The sequence below is a fragment of the Sus scrofa genome, chromosome 8, assembly GCF_000003025.6.
Source record: "Sus scrofa isolate TJ Tabasco breed Duroc chromosome 8, Sscrofa11.1, whole genome shotgun sequence".
Lineage (NCBI taxonomy): Eukaryota > Metazoa > Chordata > Mammalia > Artiodactyla > Suidae > Sus > Sus scrofa.
In genome coordinates, this window is record NC_010450.4 from 10,820,225 (window position 1) to 10,842,332 (window position 22,108).

A 22,108-nucleotide genomic window follows, 5' to 3' on the forward strand; every position below is an offset into this window, starting at 1 on the left:
TGATGGGTGGGCCCTGCAGCATGTCACTCACTTCCTCTCTAGGGTGTCCGCACAGTGGTTCCATCTTTTTATTTTTTCATTTTGTCCTCATGTGTTTAGTGACTTCCAGACATCACACCCTTTTGGCTGCTCAGATCCCATCTCCTGCAACCTGGACCCAAGCTTTTCCTGCTAAATCAGGTGTTGGCAACCTTGTCGCCATTCAAAGGAAGATCTTTTAGGGCCGCACCCACAGCATTTGGAGGTTCTCAGGCTAGGGGATGAATCAGAGCTGTGGCCACTGGCCTGCGCCACAGCCACAGCAACATGGATCTGAGCCTTGTCTTCGATCTATATATACCACAGCTCACGGCAACACCAGATCTTTAACCCACTGAGCGATGGCAGGGATTGAACCTGCATCCTCATGGATGCTAGTCAGATTTGTTTCCGCTGAGCCACGACGGGAACGCCACAGGAAGTTTAATTGTCCAAAGATAGGGTGTTTTCAGTTCTTTTTTTCAATGGTTGTCTCTAAAATCTTTAACAAGGAGTTCCTGTTGTGGCTCAGTGGGTTAAGAACCTGACATAGCATCCATGAGGATACAGGTTCGATCCCTGGCCTCAGTCAGTGAGTTAAGCATCCAGCATTGCCACAAGCTTCTGTGTAGGCTGCAAATGCAGCTCAAATCCGGTGTTGCAGTGGCTGTGATGTAGACTGGCAGTTGCAGCTCTGATTCTACCCCTGGCCCAGGAACAGCCCTAAAAAGAAAAAAAAAATTAAAATTAAATAAAATCTCTAACAAAGGGAAAATATGTCTTCCTTAAGCACCCATTTAAGATTTTTCTTAAACTTTTTTTTGGAGGGGAGGGGTTGAAAACTGTATCTTAATTATTGGGGGGGGATTAGTGAAGACTCAATTTGTAGTAGAAACCGACTTTCAAACATCAGTGGGGCAGGGAGAAGGAGTATGACATGTATACACTGACAAAGAATTTCCCCACAAGGCTGTTTATTTTGTACATCATTTTCTGTCCAATTAGAAGAAAATGTTGCTCTTCCCTCTGCTTGATCCTCAGGGGAGGCGGTGGTTCGGTGATGATGGCAGAATCCTAGCTCTGCCCAACCCCATCAAGCCGTTTCCTTCACGCCCACCTGTGTCACCACGGGAGCAGGACCTTAAGGCAGAACTGGAAACGCTGTATAAAAAGGTAAACCTCCCTCCCACTTTAAATGCATGAATTTGCTCGAAAGTGCTTTGCTTTGAATAGCTTGAGGTGATGCATTTGTTACATTCATTTTGACTTAAAAAAATAACTGACTGCCTTACACATAAAGAACAAAGGGCAGACCTATCATATGAGTCTCCTGCCCTCACAGAATCCCTTCGGCATCAAGGAATGATTTTGCCAGGTAGGAATGGCTAAGGGGGCATCGTTCTTCACAGGTCCAGGGTAGCTGCTCATATTTTTTTCTTTTCTTTCTGTCCTTTCGCATATACTGCAGGATTACATCCCACTCATTGTCTATTGTATAATGAGATGTTATGGTATTTTTCTCAGCTGGTACCACGCTGCCCGAGCTGTGTCTTGGCACTGGTGCTCACCAGGGTGACCTGGCCACCGCCTCCCTTCCCACCTACAGGGATTCCTCCTCCTCGTACTTCGAGAGGGAAGAGCTTCCTATCTTGTGGGCAGAAATAGGAAGATTGAGGAGGAGAGTTTCCACCAAGAGGGGTCGGTCATCCTGCATCACAGGGAACAAGGAGTTAGAGCCGGGAGAAAGCTGCAGGGGCTGAGGTCTTCCAAAATTGTTTCGTAGAGGGTTAGGCTCACACATCACGAAGCACAGATACTCTGTCCGGGCGCCTAAGCAAGAAGCAAAGGGTTTGTGTTAGAGGGAGTTTCTAATATTAACTTGGTTTCTTTGTTTCTCCGGAACAGGTTGCCTGTTAATCTCACAGCTGACTTGTATACCTCAGTCTTTTATTTATTTATTTATTTATTTATTTATTTATTTATTTATTTTTAAATGTAGACCTTCTAGTGATTCAAAGTACAATGCATTTTGTTCGGGATGAGTATTTTGACAATTCTACTTCTTTCCTAATTTTTACCTTTTCTTACATTTATTCAGGTTTATCCGATGCAAAACCCATTTTTCCCCATAGCTCCGTGTAATAGGCTTCCCTCTAAGAAGCGTGTTAACTGCAAAAACCAAACAAACGAAAACAAAAAAAGAAAACAGTATTAAATGCATACGGCCTGTATTTTCACTTTAATCTCCAAACACCTTCCCTCGGGGAGTTTTGACACCATGCAGGAGCAGAGAATTTGATAAACAGGCAGAGACTGTTTCATTCGCAGGTTTTTTTTCCTTCCATCTTTTCTCTTCCTCCTCCACTAACCAAGGGCAAATAGTATTTATTCCTCTTCTAACCCTAGCACTTAGCAGGAAGCCCGGGGCCCAGGAACACCTCAGTCCAAGTGTGTATCGCATATCATTTATTAATATATTATTAAATATCAACGATTTAGCTGAGCCGGATAGATGCAGAAGAAACGCCTTTTTTTCTGCTCCTCTCTTTGACTTGGCTCTTTCTCCTGTAAAACAGTCACTGTCTGGGGCCTGGCTTAGTCCTGGTGTCCGAATGATGGGGAACCAAGCCAGTGTGCTCCATCAGGAGTCTGCAGTCCTCGAGGCCTTAATGAGCCCTACTGAATTTGCACCTCGGAGCCCTCAGGTCTGATGCTATAACCCAGCAGGACTGACCAAACCCATTCGCAGCTGGAGTCAAGCCTTGTTGTTCTTTGATTCGAAATGCTAGACTGCCAGTCCAAGGAGGGATTGTATGGGCTCCCGTTTGATCAATTGGGAGGTTTATATAAAAGGGAGTTGGTATTCAGCCCTACTTCTTTGAACATTTTCCTTAATCACTGAGGGGGAAAAAAGTAGTTATTAAAAGTGAGATATTGGAGTTCCCATCATGGCACAGCGGAAACGAATCTGACTAGGAACCTTGAGGTTGCGGGTTCGATCCCTGGGCTCGCTCAGAGGGTTAAGGATCCGGCGTTGCCGTGAGCTGTGGTGTAGGTCACAGACACCGCTCGGATCTGGCATTGCTATGGCTCTGGCATAGGCTGGCAGCTGTAGCTCCAGTTAGACCCCTAACCTGGGAACCTCCACATGCCACAGTTTGGCTCTAAAGGACAAAAGACAAAATAAATAAATAAATAAAAATTTTAAAAAGTGGATGTGCTAGGGGCCCCATGGCGCAGTGGAAATGAGCCCGACCAGTATCTGTGAGGATGCAGGTTCAATCCCTGACCTTGCTCAGTGGGTTAAGGATCAGTGTTGCAGTGAGCTGTGGTGTAGCCCGCAGAAGCAGCTTGGATCCTGCATTGCTGTGGCTGTGGCATAAGCCAGAAGCTAGAGCTCTGATTCAGCCCCTAGCCTGGGAACAGTTTGCAAGTGCAGACCTAAAAAAAAAAAAAGAAAAAGAAAAACCCAAAAACAACAACAACTAGGGCTTTCATAAGGTACAAAGTATTGGTGGAATATGACCTCTAAGGATGGACTTTCCTCACTATAAATCCAAATCGAGATTCAATTCAGCATATTTTGGAAGGTACTAGTCAGTCCACTGCTATTCAAGCCTACCATGTTTGTAAACACATCCCAGTTTTAGAAGAACTTTTTTAAAAAATAAAAAATCTATCGGTTTTCTCATCAACGACAGACTGAATATTATTTTTTGGGAGAAAACTTGTTCTTTTAGGAAAATGCGAGATACATTGTATGGGACTCATAAGTCCTAAATATACGTAAGTAGTCTGCTGATTTGGAGGAAAATAAGTATGAAATTGAATGGCTAAAAGAAATACACCTTTCTATTTTGACTCATGAATACTGGTACAAAGCAGACAACAGCACAGCACAACTGCAAATGAAGGTTAGATTCAAATGTATATGGAACCTCCATGTGCCGCAGATGTGGCCCTAAAAAGCAAAAAAAAAGAAGGACCAAAGCTTCACTTCTGACTCGAGTGTTTGCAACTTCCATTTAACCTCATAACACGTAAATAATACATTTGGGGGCCATGTACTCTTTTTTTGTCTTCTTGCCATTTCTTGGGCCTCACCTGCGACGTATGGAGGTTCCCAGGCTAGGGGTCTAACTGGAGCTGCAGCTGCCAGCCTACGCCAGAGCCACAGCAATGCCAGATCCGAGCCGCATCTGCAACCTACACCACAGCTCACGGCAACGCCAGATCCTTAACCCCTGATGGAGACCTGGGATGGAACCTGCATCCTCATGGATACTAGTCGGGTTCATTACTGCTGAGCCTCAAGGGGAACTCCATCTTGACAATTTTAAGCAAGAAAAACGGAGATTTATCTGACACACTCTGCACCAAGTGATCCACGAAAGTCTCAGTGGAAATTTCCACTCCTGTTTTCTACACACTCAGCTGCTCCGCCTCCCTCTTCCTTTGTTATTTTGCAGACTGTCTGACCTTCTTCTTCCCCAGGGAAATTAGGTGCCAGCATGACGCTTGGTTCAGTGAGTGAGTCTTTGGCTGTTCTGTACAAACTGAAAACTTCCCCACGTGGAGAATATATTTCTGATCCAAATAATTATCAGTCTGGACTAGAATCTGTGCTTCTCATTAAAAGAATGTCAAGGTCACCAGCTGCAAAACCCAAGATTTCCAAAATCTTGAAATGGACGAGTGGCATGACAAAGATTAGGACAATGACTTCATAGAGATAAACCCCAAAAGACCCAGGAAAGCAAGATTGCAATGGCTTCTCTTACTCCTTGTCTTTCTTTTGACTTTTTTTTTTTACTTTTCATCTTTAACTGCAGTATAGTTGATTTGCTGTGTTGTGTCAAATTCTGCTGGCAGCACAGTGACTCAGGCATACATATATATACCTTCCCTTTCTCATAGTATCTTCCATCATGATCTGTTCCAAGAGACTGGGTACAGTTCCTTGTGCTGTGTAGCACCTCGATGCTCATTCATTCTGAACGTAACAGTCTTCATTTTACTTTTTAAGTATTCAGAGAAGAGCCGCCCCCAAAACTCTAGGGAACAGGGAATGGAGCCCTGTTCTCCTGGCTTGATCAGAGTAGAGGGTATTTTACATCTGGCTTCTCCCTTTGCACCTCAGAGCCTCACCGAGCAAGGACTTTAACTATGTCCCCCGTGCTTTCTGCTCTCTTTGGCAGGCAGTAAAGTATGTCCACAGAAGTCAGCATATGATTGGAGCCGGAGACCTTCCTGGAAATTTCCAACTGGACATTGATATTTCAGGGCTAATCTTCACGCATCATCCCTGTTTCAGCCGAGAGCATGTTTTGGCAGCCAAGCTGGCCCAGTTATATGACCAGTACCTTGCAAGACGCCAGAGAAACAAGGCACAATTTCTAACTGATAAGGTACTTGTGATCTCTTCTGTGCCAGTGGCTGATGGGCCCCAAACAACAAAAATACCTTTCGGCAGCAAATGCACATGTGCTTCCTTCCTGCTCCCTCTGTCTAGGACGCGCTATGTTGTCCTACCTTGAGGCAAAAGAATGGATATGACATGTACATTTAACGTGTGTGAATTCAGTGGCACATGGAGTTCCTGTTTTGGCACAGCAGAAATGAATCAGACTAGTATGAGGATGAGGGTTCGATCTCTGGCCTCATCAGTGGGTTAAGGACCCGCGTTGCCGTGAGCTGTGGTGTAGGTCACAGACGCGGCTCGGATCTGCATTGCTGTGGCTGTGGTGTAGGCCAGCAGCTGCAGCTCGGATTAGACCCCTAGCCTAGGAACCTCCATATGCCGCGGGTGCGGCCCTTAAAAAAAAAAAAAGAAAAGAAAAAAGAAAAAAAACGAATAGAAGCAATAGCTCTCTGTCAAAATTGGCTTTAGTGAAAGCATGGAGACAGCTGGATGCTTGAATATCCATTCGCAGGTTGCTGGCCTCAGGTTGCCCTGGAGAAGTGGGAGGGTCCCAGCATGTCATCACTTCAGTGAGTAGAACTTCTAACTCAAAGCTTGTGTCCGCATCTCTCCAAGCTCCAAGCTCTGAGAAATGCTGTTCACATGGGCCTTCATCCAGCAAAAGCTCCTAAGTCTCTTGAAACAACCTCCAAAGCCATCAATGAGTATAAATCTGAAATTCGGTGAGTAACGTCTGTGAGTATAACTCCTGCCCTTTTGTTTCCTGTACTTGTTGAGAGTTTGTTTTCTTCAGAGTTTTTCTGAATGTCCTGACTACATTCAGTCAAGGGAAATAATAGTACATATCCATCATTTAAACACCAGATTTGAAGCCCAATAAAAGAATGAGGATGGGAGGATATGGCAACTTCCACGCTCTGCTGGTGGAAACAAATATCATTAAAGCCACCGCTTCAGAGAGCGCTCTGGCCAGCAATGAGCAAAGAGCTGGAAATGCCCATAGGCTGGGACCTGGCAGTGCTGCCTCAGTCACGTGTACTCTAAGGAGCTGTGTGCACAACTACTCTGCGGATGTGTGCAAGGACCCTTTGCTGAAGCTCCCTAGAGATGCTGATGAGCAGCCTGGAGTCCCAGCCCCGAGCCATCCGCCAAGTCCCTGGCGGGCACAGCTACAACTCAGCCAGCGGCACAGGAAGCATCTCCATCTCGTTCTCCGTAAGCAGCATCTTGAGCACACTGCTGTCCTCCGAGCTGGCCCCTGGCTCTGTGAGAAAGGAGGAGACATGGGTGTTGGTGTCACATGGGGGGCATGTCACCCCTCTCCTGGGTCTTCACCTTCCTCTATGCTCAATTTTGATCTAATAAAATTCTAGGATCCCAAATCCCCATCCGGTCACCACTTTATCTCTGCATTTCCCTTCCCAGCCAAACTTCTGAAAAATATCTTAAATGCAAATATTGCTAAATATGCTGTCCTTACGCCCTTCCCTCCCCTTCACTGTCTAACCCGTCCCCATTCCTGCACCACCTTTCCTCTGGGCGATCTGGTCCCTACATCTGGGCCCTTATCCAGAACACTTTATGGCTCTTCAAGAAGAGCATTTCTTTCTTTTTTCTTTTTTTTTTTTTTTAGGACCATACCTGTGGCACACGGAAGTTCCCAGGCTAGGGGTCATTGAAGCTACTGGCCTACGCCACAGCCACGCCAGATCCAGGCTGTATCTGCAGCCTATACCACAGCTCATGGCAACGCGGGATCCTTAACCCACTGATTGAGGCCAGGGATCAAACCTGCATCCTCATGGATGCTTGTCAGATTTATTTCTGCTGAGCTATGATGGGAACTCCAAGGAGAGTGTTTCTTATTCTAGTTCACTGCCTTCTAGATCTTCTAAGTTCTCCTGAGAGTCCCCAGTCTTAGCCCCCCAACCACTAACTGGCTGCCATCTTCCTTTCCCATGATACTAACTGAATGATCAGATACCTAGACCTTTGTGCTTCTCTGTACCATCTGCACAGACTGAGTCATCAAGCACAGCCTCCAGATGTCAGCCTTTCCTTCTGAAGCTCAGGAGGTGCTGATTCATGAAAGCCTGCCCCCATTCCCATGGTTTCCTAGGGCACTCACTCAGCCCTTGTCTATGTGTCTGTTCTCTAAGCTCAACTATAAACTCCCTGAGGACAAGACACATCATATCTCCTAGACCCTTCTGAATCCCCCGAAATGGCACCTGAACTTGCTCAAGAAAAAAAAATCAAATTCCTTAATTAACTATTTAATGGCATCGTAGAGTACATTTGGGTTATGGATTTGGCTGTCATTTGTAGAGGGGGCTTAACGTAAGGCATTTAAATAATTCCCAAACTGGAGTTCACGTGATGGCACAGCGGAAATGAATCTGACTAGAAACCATGAGGTTGCAGGTTTGATCCCTGGCCTCGCTCAGTGGGTTAAGCATTGCCTCGAGCTGTGGTGTAGGTCACAGATGCGGCTCAGATCCCAAGTTGCTGTGGCTGTGATGTAGGCCGGCGGCTGCAGCCCTGATTCAACCCCTAGCCTGGGAACCTCCATGTTGCACTAGTGCAGCCCTAAAAAAGCAAAAAAAAAAAAAAAAAGAGAGAGAGAGAATAATTCCCACTTTAAATAGTGTCGAGAAAAATGAAAGCACTTTCAAATGCTGCCTCTTCACGTTAAAAACATTCTTAATCTAGGAGTTCCTGTTTGTCTCAAAGGTTTAAGAACCCAACCTGACATTGTCTGTGAGGATGCAGGTTCAATCCCTGGCCTCACTCAGTTGGTTAAGGATCCAGCATTGCTGCAAGCTGCGGAGTAGGTCGCAGATGCATCTTGGATGAATGTGGCTGTGGCTGCGGTGTCTGCTGCAGCTGCAGCTCAGATTCGACCCCTAGCCTGGGAACTTCTGTATGCCACAGGTTCAGCTGTTTAAAAAAGACAAATTCTAATCTATTTAGCACTGAAAACTCACCAAGGCATGAATGTAGAACTTGTGGATCTGTGTTAACACAGGCAGACTTTAATATACTTGTTAAATGTGACAGCAACATACTTTCCTGTTTTCAATTATTTAGTTCATGAGAACTGCGTTCCCTTATTTTTATAAGTTCGAAGGTGGCTGTTTAAGATTGCAAAATATTCATGAGAATTTTAAATGGTAACTTAGTTTAATTGAAGCCAGACTCTCCTGGAGAAAACAAAATCAAATAACATCTCAAAATAGACCAGCATCCTACTGACTTCAAATTTGTATTCACGGCTTTGGTTTTCTAGTACGACAGAAATAGTGTAGCTGTGAAATTAGCTATACAATCACTACAGTGTTGTTAGTTTCTTTTTCTAATTTGCAAACTCACCTGAATAACTTTTTAATATGCATCCATGTATTCTGTCTTGTAGGCAGACAAGAAAACTGCGTGACGCTGAACAAGAGAAAGATCGAGCATTGCTTAAGACCATCATAAAAGTTTGGAAAGAGATGAAATCCCTTCGAGAGTTCCAGAGGTTTACAAATACACCATTGAAACTTGTTTTGAGAAAGTAGGCTTTTTTCAAAAATTGTCGTATTGGGTTAGATCATGCATAGAGGAAAATGTATAAAACATAGATATAGTTTTTAAAATACTTTAAAAAAATAGCTGCAAATGAATAACCGCATAGCCACTCCCCAAGTTAAGAACTAGAACAATACTGGGAGCTCCCTGTCTCTAAGCAGGTTAAGGATCCAGTGTTGTCACTGCAGTGGTGCGGGTTTGATCCCTGGCCGGGAACATCCATATGCTGTGCGTGCAGCCAAAAAATAAATAAATAAATCCTTCCTCTGAGGAGATATACTACTGTATTGTCTCCTGTAATCGCTTTCGTTTTATCTTTCAAATTCATCTGTAATCCATTTGGAATTGATCTTTGTGTATGGAATGGAGAGAGTATGCGTTGATAATATTAATACTGCCGAACTGACTAGACTTTGATACATAATAAGAGTAAAGGGAGTTCCTTTAGTGGCTCAGCGGCTCATGAACCCGACTAGGATCCATGAGGATCGGGTTTGATCCCTGGCCTCGCTCAGTGGATTAAGGATCCGCATTGCCGTGAGCTGTGGTGTAGGTCGCAGATGTGGCTCGGATTCCAAGTTGCTGTGGCTGTGGCGTAGGCCTCTGGCTGTAGCTCTGATTCGACCCCTAGCCTGGGAACTTCCATATGCCATGGGTACGGCCCTAAAAAGCTAAAAAAAAAAAAACAACAAAAAAGGGAGTCCAGTTATCACAACACAACTCTTTTCTGTGTATTAATTCAAGAGCATCTCTGCCGCGGGCTTTGGTCCCTTCCTGTTTGTTTCATCTGAATACATGTGCTCACACATCTACGTGAAAAGTGACGAAAGTGGGCAATCACCTGATGCTTTGCTCTGAACACAGGTTTTAGCTGTAGAGATAAAACCTACAGAGATAAGATATGGCTGCAAATTACTGTTTGGAGGAGTTGTAATTATCATGAAACTGAGAAAACATCCTACAAGTTCCAGGAAAAATACTAGACTTGCTTTATCAGGACAAGGACCATGTCACCAGAGGACATTTGGTCCCAGACAGCGATGCACCTGTCACTTAATGGCGCTTAGCTCAGTTAATATAAAAACAAATTTAAATAGTCTGTCCCACAGAAATCATGAATGTCTCCCAGATATTCCATTGTTTCCGCTTCTGAAGTCTATTTTCCAGGCCACCCCTCTCATCCAGAAGCAGAGCATAAATATATACAGAATTGTTTTCTCCTTCCTTCTTTAAGTTTAGGAAAAACCAAAATTTATAGGAAATTTACCCTTAAGTCACCTCTAGGTTACAAACTTCCTTTCCGTGACATTTCATGTCCCTTTCCCCCATAAGTAGCTGTGTCCTAAATTCTTTCAGAGTGTCCTTTTTTCACATTCTTGACTCATCTAGCTACCTTAGGATATAGCATAATTTCTTCCTGTAAAAATATTTAAATTTGAACTAGCTTATGCATGCCTCTGATTAGTAAGGAGAAAAGCAAATGAGTCGCTACTTATCAGAGATGGAATATGATTGGGGGAGCAAATTTCCCTGATGTTGATAAATTTCAGGTGTCACTGTGTTTCCAAAGTGATGTGCCTTGTGGTGGCTGTTACCTGCTAACCCACCAGGGCCACACGTGTACATAAGCAAACATTGGTCAGCTCCAGGCAAGAGACTAAGTTTCTCTAAAAAGGAGGAGGAGGAGTTCCCTTGTGGCTCAGCAGGTTAAGGACCCAGCATTGTCAGCTTAGGTGGCTTGGGTTTCTGCTGTGGTGCGAGTGCAGTCCCCAGCCTGGGAACTTCCACATGCTTCAGGAGCAGCCCCCCAAAGAAATAAAAACATTAAAAAGGAGAAGAAACTTTAGGGGAGTAGAACCTGCAGGCTAGATCACGTTGGTCACATTAGGAGATAAGTGCAGGGAGCAGGCTGAACAACTTTAAAGTACTGGGTGGGATGTGCTGGGTCCCATGCTTACCTCTCCCCCTCCCGGGGAGTCACACTGCCCACTGCCATCTACAGGGCTCGGCAAAGCTCTTTACAAAGCAACAAGGAACGCTTCACATTTGTTCATTGTGTTGATTTGGCCACAGCACCCTTTTTTTTGTAGGGCATCTCACAGAACCATCGTTCTATAGAACGATGTTTCACTGTGGGAAACATTGCTTTGAGTTGGGCCCAGCTTTGCTGGACTGTCAGCAGCATCATCAAAGAAAAACTCAAATCGTCAGTCCAACGTCAAAGAACTGGTTTCAGGGACTTGGTAGCCACATAACGAAGTGATTCCGTAGAGATGTGAAGAATTAACAGAATACCTACCATGAATCTGCTACCCCAGTATGTGGAGAACTCACTTATCAGTGTGCCATCTGCATCGTGTAACTCAGCGTGGCTATTTTGCTTCACGGTGAAGAGATTAGACTCATATTCCAGCTCTCCTATTCACCAGCTTTGTGTTCTTGGGCAAGTCACTTAACCTCTCTGTGCTGCAGTCTTCCCGTGTGTAAAACCCCAGTGGTAATAGTATCTGCATCATGGGGGTGTGAGCTCACCTATGCAAAGCTTTTATAAGAGGACTCGCCACAGAGCAAGCCCTGTACAGGTATTTGTGTTATTGTTCTATCACTTAATTTCAAGAAATAACCAAGGGGCTGTTACTTATCTTACAGGGAAAAAGTTGACCAGAGAGCAGAGGACGAAGCATATGAAGCAGAAATTCAGGCTGAGATAAGTGAATTGTTGGAAGAGCATGCGGAAGAGTATGAGCGGAAGATGGAGGAATACAGAGCCGCACAGCAGCAGTGGAAAGCCTGGAAGAAAGCCCAGGTCTGCAAACAGCCTTGAACTCAGCTGACCTTGGAGCCAGGAAGGGTCTGGGAGGGCGCCCCTCCAGACAGGAGGAGGGAAACTGGGCGGGCAGACTGGGGTCCCCCGCTGGCTCCACTCTCACTCTCAGCTCCCTCGATAGGGACAAAAGGATAAAAGAGTGAACCTGTTAGTTAACACACGGTCGAAAAAGCCACCCAGCCAGCTGATACCAGAGCCAGATTTTTCCAAAGACGGTTCTCTTTGCGTGAACAGACACGTAATACTGCAGTGATCGCTCATGGATCTAGCACAACACTATGCTGAGTATTCCACATGCTTTACCCTGCTGAAAGCAGGGTACTGGTGCTTCTGGGTTTCCCCCCAGAAATTATATCTCTTTGTACACAGGACCCTGCAAAATATGAATCCGGGGGCAGTAAAGAATGGATCAGTATGCTCTGCCGTGCCAGTTGTGCTCCCAAGCCTTACTTTAACTTCAAGATGTGTCCTTAGGTCTTTAGAAGCCAGAGCGATGATCACAGGAGTAGCTGAGGTTTGTTAAGCTCTTGCTAGGAGCCAGGCCCTGTGAGAAGTGTGTTACAGGCACTGTGTCATTTCTACAGCCCTGGAGAGACTTTCCTATGATTGTGCCCATTTTGGAGATGAGAAAACTGAGACACGCTGAGGTCAGATGGCTTAGTGAGCTGCCTGGGTGCACCCAGCTGGCTGGGGTGGAGCTGGGTTTATGTTTAGGTCTGATTCTCAAGACTGTGCTTTTATTTTTTGTTGTTGTTGTTGTAGTTTTTTCTTTTTTGGAAAAAGCTGCAGCATATGGAAGTTCCCAGGCCAGGGGTCAAATCAGAGCTGCAGCTGCCAGCCTGTGCCACAGCCACGGCCACACCATATCTGAGCTGGATCTGCAACCTACGTTCAAAGCGGCTTGCAGCCACCGCCGAATCCTTAATCCACTGAGCGAGGCCAGGGATCAAACCTACATCCTCCTGGATATTAGTCGGTTCTTAACCCTCTGAGCCACAGCGGGAGCTCCCGAAGTCCGGCGTTTTGAAAGAAATTCCCCAACTCCTGTTTGACCTAAGTCTGCCTCTTACTCGACAGAGGGCCAAAAAGAAGAAAAAGAAACAAGCAGCGGAAGAACATGCCGATGAGGAGATGGAGGAGCCAGACCCCGGGGAAGAGCCTGTGAAGCCCATCCCTCCGGAGCCCATGGACCGGGCTGTGCTAGAGCAGCAGGTGAGGGAGAGGGCAGCCCAGAGCCGGAGGAGGCCCGGGGAGCCCACGCTGGTCCCAGAGTTGAGCCTGGCGGGGAGCGTGACACCCAACGACCAGTGTCCCAGGTGAGCAGATGCTCCGACCACAAATGGAGTCGACACACACACACACACACATACACGTGTACCCCGTGGAGTGTACATCTGACCTACATGGGAAGATGGGAGAATCATGAACTCTCTGTAGATAGACATTAGCTTGCATCGTGTGAAATTGCAAGTATTTGTTCAGATTTTCATGATTTCATTTGGTTCACTTACCTGCTGCATCCCCACTGGCCACTCAGAGTTCACTACCTAAAACTGCCTGTAGGGGGTGCTCTGCACAGAGCCTGCCTGAGCAGCTTCTGATTTGGAGCCTCTACCTGTAACCTCAGAGGGTCTTCTCTACCCACTGCGTGCATATCCCCACTCCCAGGCACAGACACCCAGGTCCGTCCTTGGCCCTTGATTTCAGCTGCCCCATGGCCAACTTCTTCTTTGAAGACGCTGTAGAGCCTCCCAAAGGAACTGTGGATGTTCCCTCTAGCATGTGATTAAGTCAGGCCATCTGAGGCTTACCCTCCAGATCTGGTAGAAAAACAGTTCCAGTCATTCGTATTTGATGTCCAAGAGCTATATAATGTTTATTAATCTGTACATGTAATTCGTAAACATATATATACATATATCCATATATATGTATATGTATGTTCATCCTCCTTTTAAAAATTGTATAATTCGGAATTCCTCTTGTGGCTCATCGGGTTAAGAACCCAACATAGTGTCTGTGAGGATGCAGGGTTGATCCCTGGCCTTGCTCATTGGATTAAAGATCCAGCGTTGCCGCCAGCTGTGTCATAGGTCAAAAATGTGGCTCAGATCCAATGTTGCCGGGGCTGTGTTGTAGGCCTCAGCTGCAGCTCCAATTCAGCCCCTACCCCAGGAACTTCCCTGCGCCTCAGGCATGACTAAAAAAAAAAAGAAAATAAATGAATAAAATGTAAATTAAACACAAAACTTATCATTTAATACAACAGTTTTTTAAATTTCCTATTTCTTTCTTTCCTACACTTTACAGAAATGGGTCTTCAAGTATAGCCTCAGGACCAGCAGCATCAGCTTCACTGGAGCCTGTTGGAAATGCAAATTCTTAGGCTTTCCCAGTGAATTAGAAATTCCGAGTTAGGGTCCAGGAGACTGTGTTTTCACAAGGTTTCCAGATGATTCTGATGCATGCTATAGCACAGTGCTATCTAGTAAAGGAAATCTATTGAAATAATGGATATCCCCAGATCCAGGGCTTAATGCTCCAGTAGACAGAAGACCTGTCATGAACACAGGGAATGTCTCAGATTGGAATCTTTAGCGTAAAAAATGAGAGATCGGTCAAGTCAGTCAGCCGAAGAGATGACTAGGATGTGGGGGTTAACAAGGATGTCATTAAAAGACGCCTACGTGCTTCTTAGTTTCATTTTCTGTTAATGTACTAATAACTTACTTTCATATCGGAGCTTCCTGTGCATTTTCACGTGTTCTCTCAACTTCATAGCATTCAGACGTTATACATAAATAAACGATTCCCCAGCACTAAATTAGTTACTTTCAAGCCGCAAATACCATACCCCATAACTTTGTCATGAGCACTCAACATATGTGATTATGCAGCGTGGTTATTAAAAGGAACCATTTAGACTTGTTTGAACAGTTTTGATGGTGGCGTGCCATTTGACCAAGAGCGCAAACTTCAGTCTGAAGTTTCTGAGTTTTCACTGGGTTGGAACCTGGTTGACTCTAAACCAGGTGGCCCCAAGCAGTGATTTTAATTGACTCCCTTCATCGGGCCATCAGGTAAGGGGACCATACACAAGAAGGGGGTGTTTTAGGTCTGTTTGTAGCATGATGTTATTGGCAATACGCCTTTTAAAAACTCCGAGTGAGGTCTTTGAGCGTCTTGTATACGTCTTGAGATTTGGTGTTACATGTCCTTTATAGAAAAAAAAAAAATTCAAGTTCAGTGGAGCAATTGCATGCCTGAGATGGGCCTAAATTTTAGACATGTAAAAATTAAAACTACCCACTCAGTTGTGATGATGAAAACCTTCTAAAGACAGACAGTGAGGTTGGTTACCCAACATTGTGAATGTACTTATGCCACCGAAGGGTGTACTTCAAAACAGTTTAAAGGGGGAGCTCCTGCCGTGGCTCAGCAGTTAATGAACCTGACTAGCATCCATGAGGATGCAGGTTCCATCCCTGGCCTCACTCAGTGGGTTAAGGATCCGGCATTGCCATGAGCTGTGATGGAGGTCGCAGACGGGGCTCAAATCCCCAGTTGCTGTGGCTGTGGTGTAGGCTGGTGGCTACAGCTCCAGTTGGACCCCTCCATGTGCTGTGGGTGTGGCCCTAAAAAGGCAAAAAGACAAAAATAATTAGTTTAAATGATGTTGTGTATATATCACCATAGTATTTAAAAAAAAAAAAAAAAAAAAAACAAACCTACCACCCAAAAAAAAAAACCCTGAGTGTGTTTTAGAATTTTATGTTCTAACCATTTCATTTCCTTAACAAGCTGGAGTTGCTACTGACTTAACCAATAACTGGCATGTGGGGCGGGCATCTCTGCAAATACATACAGTAAAATCAAAGACAGCTCTTGAAGGTTTTGGGGGTTTTTTTCTTTTTGTCTTTTTAGGGCTGCACCTGCATCATGTGAAGGTTCCCAGGCTATGGGTCTAATCAGAGCAGTTGCTGCCGGCCTGTGGCACAGCGTCACCAGATCCAAGCCGAGTCTGCCTCTATACCACAGCACACGGCAACACTGAATCCTTAACCCACTGAGCGAGGTTGGGGATCGAACCCTCAACCCCATGGTTTCTAGTCGGATTCATTTCCTCTGTGCCACGACGGGAACTCCAGTTTTGAAGGTTTTAAACTTCCTGGCTATGGGAACCATGTGCTTGCCAGGATATCTCCTATCTCCTATTGGGATTCAAATGACCTTTAAAAATAGGAGCAGTTCTTAATCCCCTGCAGCCAATAAGCAGTGACTCACCATCGGAAAATGTTGAGAAAAGGCTGGGATCTTGGAAAAACGGACTTGACCCAACTGCTACAATATGCTATTATACTTTTAGGATAAAATATCCTACCCAGGCATAAAGCACTAGTAGCTTTTATGGTCTGAATTTACTCCATTTAACCAATAACACGATTCTGTTTACTTAAAATGTTGGAATAGAAGTGTAAGGCTTGTTTGGAAAAAGTAAGGAGCCTGGTGATGCTTGGAGCACAGTTCTAAATGGACCTTTTCCGAGGCTCTTACTTCCTATCGCAACGTACATGATATTAAGCTCTGCGAGACCCATGGCTATCTTGATTCAAGGAAGATTAAAGTGTTCCCGTCGTGGCGCAGTGGTTAACCAATCTGACTAGGAACCATGAGATTGCAGGTTCGATCCCTGGCCTCGCTCAGTGGGTTAAGGATCCGGCGTTGCCGTGAGCTGTGGTATAGGTTGCAGATGTGGCTTGGATCCCTCGTTGCTGTGGCTCTGGTGTAGGCCAGTGGCTACAGCTCCGATTAGACCACTAGCCTGGGAATCTCCATATGCCATAAGAGCTGGCCTAGAAAAGGCAAAAAAAGGACAAAAAAAAAAAAGGATGTTGAAAGTGCCTTATAGCGTCACCTCTAGTGTATCCTGTTCAGTTCGGCGCTCGTTTGCCAAAACTCCAGTTACACTTAGGGAGGGTACTGATGCCTCTGGTGAACCGTCTCCCTCTGCAGGGTGGAGGTCTTGCGAAGGGAGGACGTCAGGAGGCGCTCGGTGCACTTGAAGGTGATCTTCAACAACAAGGAAGTGTCCAGGACCGACAGTCGGCCGCTCGGGCAGACTTCCGAGTTCACTTCGGACAGATTTTCAATCTGCAAATATTCAACTGGCCGGAGAGTTTAACACTGCAGGTACCTATTTTAATGACAGTTACTGTCCCAGGAGTTTGTGGTCATCCCAGGGGTGAGACGGTTTTAAGTCAGCCATGCGGGGTCCTGACAGATTCTCCAGGACCACAGTAGGTCAGCTTCCGCCTGGGCAGGTCTTAAGCTCTTCGCAGAAGAGATCTGTTACCCTGCTTGCCGCCTAAAGATGCTGATGGAGTTACTGGCCACGGTGCTCAAGTGTGTGTCTCAAGACAAGGTGGGGGGGCGAGAGAGGGTGGGAGCTGGAGTGATCTCTGGCTCAGTCACTGGAGGAGAATTTCAACATCGTGTTATACCACGATCCTGGCACAACCGACCAGAGAAATCAACTTATGTAATCACAGGTGGTTATGATGGGGGGGCGGGACACAGTGCTAGGATCCCCCCCAAATAATAAAACTCCCCACCAGCCTAAATGTCACCATGAGCAATACATTGAGCTGTGTCTGCATTGCTGTAACTAAGCACCACAAACATGATGACGTAAACCCAACATTCATCCCCTCACAGTTCTGGACTCCCTGAAGTCCAAAATCAAGGTGTCGGCAGGGTCTCGCTCCCTTCAAAGGCTCTAGAGAGGCCAAAAAATGCAATACAGTAAAATAAAGTAAGGTTTACTGCACAGGGTGAAGTGTCTAAATGAAGAATAAAACTGGATGGAGAAAGTCAATAAACACAAAATCCAGAAGCCAGCTCCATGCTTAGCTGTCACCTGCTCCTTACAGCAACGGGTTGCTGGGCTGCTGGGGGCACTACAGAGTCTTTCTCATCCCCAAGCACAGAACTGCAAGGATTTCAGCTGAGAGTCTTCCTTGACTCCCCTCCCCTCCTCCCCTGCAGAGGAAGATCAGCAGGTGCAGTGCTGGCGTGAGGCCAGGGAGCAGCTGACCAGAGCAAGGCAGGGAGGAAGGAGGGGGGCCCCCAGAAGGAGACCCCCCCACATACTGAAACAAGTGCAAAAGACAGAAGGCCCTGGCCTCCCACAGGTGCCCGTGAGAGCTCAGGCCACCTGACCAGCCCCCACTTTCCACCTTCCACCAGTGTACTGATATTTTATTTCCCATATATTCTAAAACATAAGAGAAACCTAATGTACTATCTCCTGTTGACTTTCTTGAATATTAGCTTCGCTGAGGGTGTCACTATCAAAACGGTTTTTTTTTTAAGTATTGTAGATGGAGTTCCCCTTGTGGCTCAGTGGGTTAAGAACCTGACTAGTACCCAGGAGGAGGCGGGTTCAGTTGCTGGCCCAGCTCAGACTTCAGGGCGTCCAGAACTGTGAGGGGATGAATGTTGGGTTTAAGTCATCATGTTTGTGGTGCTTAAGGATCTGGCATTGACATGAGCTGCAATGCAGGTCACAGATGTGGCTTGGATCTAACATTGCCGTGGCTGTGGTGTAGGCCTGCAGCTGTAGCTCCATTCAACCCTGAGCCTGGGAACATCCATAGGCCACAAATGCGGCCCTGGGAAAAAAAAAAGAGAGAGAAAGAAGTCTTGCTGATGGAGATGGGAAGTTGGAGATAGCCTTGAAGTCTTTAAGCATGAATCTCAGTCTTGAAGAAGGTATGAACAAACCTCAGCATCTTTTGGTAAAATAGCCCAGCTCTGATTTGACCCTTAGCCTGGGAACTTCCATATGCCCCACCTGCGGCCCTAAATATTTTTTTAATTTAAAAATTCATATGTAAAGAGTAATTCTCTGAAATATTATGAAATGAATTTTTTAAGTGAAAAAGCAAAACTTCATCCTATAATATTAAGAATATACTTGTAGGCAATTATCTTGGCCTTAAGAGCTGATCATGTCATCATCTCTAAAAAATTACAAATTTGTCCTTTTTAAATTAATCTTCTTTAAAAAATTACAAATTAAAGGACACTTGGCTAAGTTCTTAAACTATCTATAAAGGTTTGATAACTGATCAAGTCACATATCATAATGGCTCAATGGAATATTTTTATGATTGAGCAGCGATTATGGATGAAATAAATTTAGAGAATATTGTATTTCAACTATCTAGGAACAGCACGGTACCATTTGGAAATTTTTCCATATAATTGCAATTTTGAATTAGGGAAGGTTTGAGAATTACTGACAACTTCAGAAGGGTAAGAAAAATCACCTGAAATGCATCTATTTCTGCCAGTGCTCTCAAATTCTGAAGTTGAGCGTGTAATGTGTTTCGGAAGAGATCTTAAGATTCTCAGAAGTATAATGAATCCAGTGATGACTCAACAACCAAGCCCTGAATGTTGCTTGATTGTTCAGAGCCACTGAGTGATGCCGAGCCAGGGGTGTACAGGGCCCTGCCTAGGAGCTGAAAATCCAGCTAGGAGTTGAGGGAGAGACAACTGCAAGAAAGAAGGCTCAAGGTGCAGGTACGAAGCACCACTGAAGGGACCAGTGTGGAATGTGATGTTTGTGTGTGTTTTGAACCCCTAGGCTCAGGGTCTCCTAGCCAGGCTTGAGAGAGGAGTGCAGGGCAGCCTTACCGAGCAGAGAAGTCCACAGGTGGCCAGGGGTGCAGGGACAGATTCAGGACCTTGCACTGGAAATGCGAAGGAGGAATGAATTAGAGCCACATTGCAGCCTCGAAAAAAGGGGGTCTTGATGATGATTTGACCACAGGGAGTAAAAAAAGGAGGAGACTCAAAGTTGGCCTCGAGGGAAGGGTGAGAAGGGAGCTTCACAGAATGGGAGCTGAGCAGGGCCAGGCGCCTTCCAGAAAGGCCTTGAAAAGTCTGGCTTCTGAGGACTTTCCAAAATCAATGCTTGGCTTTTCACAAAAATGAACTCTGATTTAGAAATAAGCTTTCTGATCATGACCTTCCCTTTTTTATCATTCACATCTATAATGTCACCCCATATTCATCTTCTCAACTCCCCCAAACTAACAACTGTCAGGTAATATTGCTGGGTGACTTTTATTTATTTATTTATTTAGTCTTTGGGGGGGGGCTGCTCACCAGCATATGGACGTTCCCAGGCTGGGGTTGAATCCGAGCTCCAGCTGCTGGCCTACACCACAGCCACAGCAACACGGGATCCGAGTCATGTCTGCAACCTACACCACAGCTCACGGCAAGCAACACCACATCTTTAACCCACTGAACGAGGCCTGGGATCGAACCCGTGTCCTCATGGATACTAGTCAGGGTCATTACAGCTGAGCCACAGTGGGAACTCCATGGTGGCTTTTGAATGTCTTAGCACTCTTATTTTTTCCTTATGAATCAGTCCTGTTGAGCATTCATATTCCCGGCATGGACTGAGATAGGGGACTTTTCCTTTTAACCGAGCCGGCAATAACAGGGGTTTCCCTTCCCAGAGCCTCTCTTGATTTCTCCAGCACTTCTGGAGAACTGCGCCGTCAGAGCAGGATAAACAACCCTATTTGGAGACCCCCGATCACCCTCATCTCGCTCCCTGGGATGGGGGGAGAGAAAGTCAGGACAGCAAGAGGAGGCTCCCTCCCTCCAAAGGGCACGGGAATTCCTTTAGGGTGTAGTTCATTGGAACGCATTTGTCAGCCCTGAGAAAAGCAGGCGGCGCAGAAGATTGATGACTTTGAAAATAAAAAACGGAGTTCCTGTCATGGCTCAGTGGTTAAGGAATCTGACTAGGAACCATGGGGATGCGGGTTCGCTCCTGGCCTCCTTCAGTGGGTTAGGGATCTGGCATTGCCATGAGCTGTGGTGTAGGCCGTCAGCTACAGCTCCAATTAGACCCCTGGCTTGGGAACCTCCATGTGCCATGGGTGCAGCCCTAAAAAAGGCAAAAAAAAAAAAAAAAAAAAAAAAATCAGAGACACAGGACTTAAGACACTCCATATAAATGATGGATTCTTTCTTTATTTATTTATTTTTACTTTTTAGGGCCACACCTGCAGCATAGCGAAGTCCCAGGCTAGGGACTGAATCAGAGCTATAGCCGCTGGCCTACACCACAGCCAGAGCAACGCCAGATACGAGCCACGTCTGTGACCTACGCCACAGCTCACGGCAACGCCAGATCCTTAACCCACTGAGCGAGGCCAGGGGGTCAAATCCTCATCCTCATGGATACTAGTCAGGTTCTTAACCCACTGAGCCATGAAGGGAACTCCCACAATGGATTATTTTCTTATCTGTCTTGACTTAATGCCCTTACAGGTCTAAGATTTATCTTATCCATGTAATTCTAAATACTGTTAGCAGGTAAATTTGCACTAGATTGTTGAGTTAAAGCAAATACTATTCCAAATGCCTGGAAATAATAATCATTTCATAACTAGTCCCCATTTGGTAGCGGTTGTGATTGCTCTTCTGAATTCACTGCTGCCTTGCTTTACTCGACTGAAACTTTAGAGCAGTTGAACATAAATCGAATTATATTTCCTGTCTTGTTTCTTCACTAACATTCCACCTTCACACACACCCACACACACTATTTTGCTTGGAGCAGTGCTTCTCAATGGAGATAATGCTGCCCCTCCCCCTCCCCAGGGCACAGCTGACACTGTCTGGAGACACTTTAATTATCACAAGTGGGAGGATTTACTGGCATCTCTAATGTGTCAAGGCCAGGGTTGCTGATAAACATCCTCCAAAGTACAGGACACCTTACCACAACAAAGAATTGTTCAGCCCCAAATGGCAATAGTGCTGAGGCTGAGAACCCCTGACCTAGAGAGAAAACAGGAATTAAACTTAATTATACAGAAAGCCATTTACAAATACCCACTTAAAGCTCCAACGTGCCCATTTTCTGATTTTTTTTAAAAAGCATTTCATCCTAGCATTAAGTAGAATTGCCATTTAAAAAAATTAGGGTGTCTCGAAAAAGACAGATCTTATCTGTTTTTTGTTCTTTGCTTTTTTTATTTTTTTATTTTTAGGGCTGCACCTGCAGCATATGGAAATGCCCCGAGCAAGGAGTCAAATAGAACCTGCAGCTACCGGCCTGCACTACAGCCACAGCAAGATGGGATCCGAGCCACATCTGTGACCTACCACAGCTTGTGGCAATGCCGGATCCTTAACCCACTGAGCGAGGCCCGAGAGTGAACCCACATCTTCACAGA

The 22,108-nt window shown here is 45.5% G+C and overlaps 1 protein-coding gene across 1 annotated transcript in view; it reads left to right on the plus strand.

Moving 5' to 3' along the window:
• Window positions 1-22,108, plus strand: part of CC2D2A (coiled-coil and C2 domain containing 2A) — a 118,984-nt gene that overhangs the window by 41,019 nt on the left and 55,857 nt on the right. Inside the window, 8 exon segments of the mRNA XM_003128860.6 lie at window positions 1,060-1,191; window positions 5,217-5,426; window positions 6,056-6,162; window positions 8,856-8,996; window positions 11,660-11,816; window positions 12,915-13,153; window positions 16,851-16,951; window positions 16,954-17,027. Coding sequence (XP_003128908.4) covers window positions 1,060-1,191; window positions 5,217-5,426; window positions 6,056-6,162; window positions 8,856-8,996; window positions 11,660-11,816; window positions 12,915-13,153; window positions 16,851-16,951; window positions 16,954-17,027 — 1,161 coding nt within the window.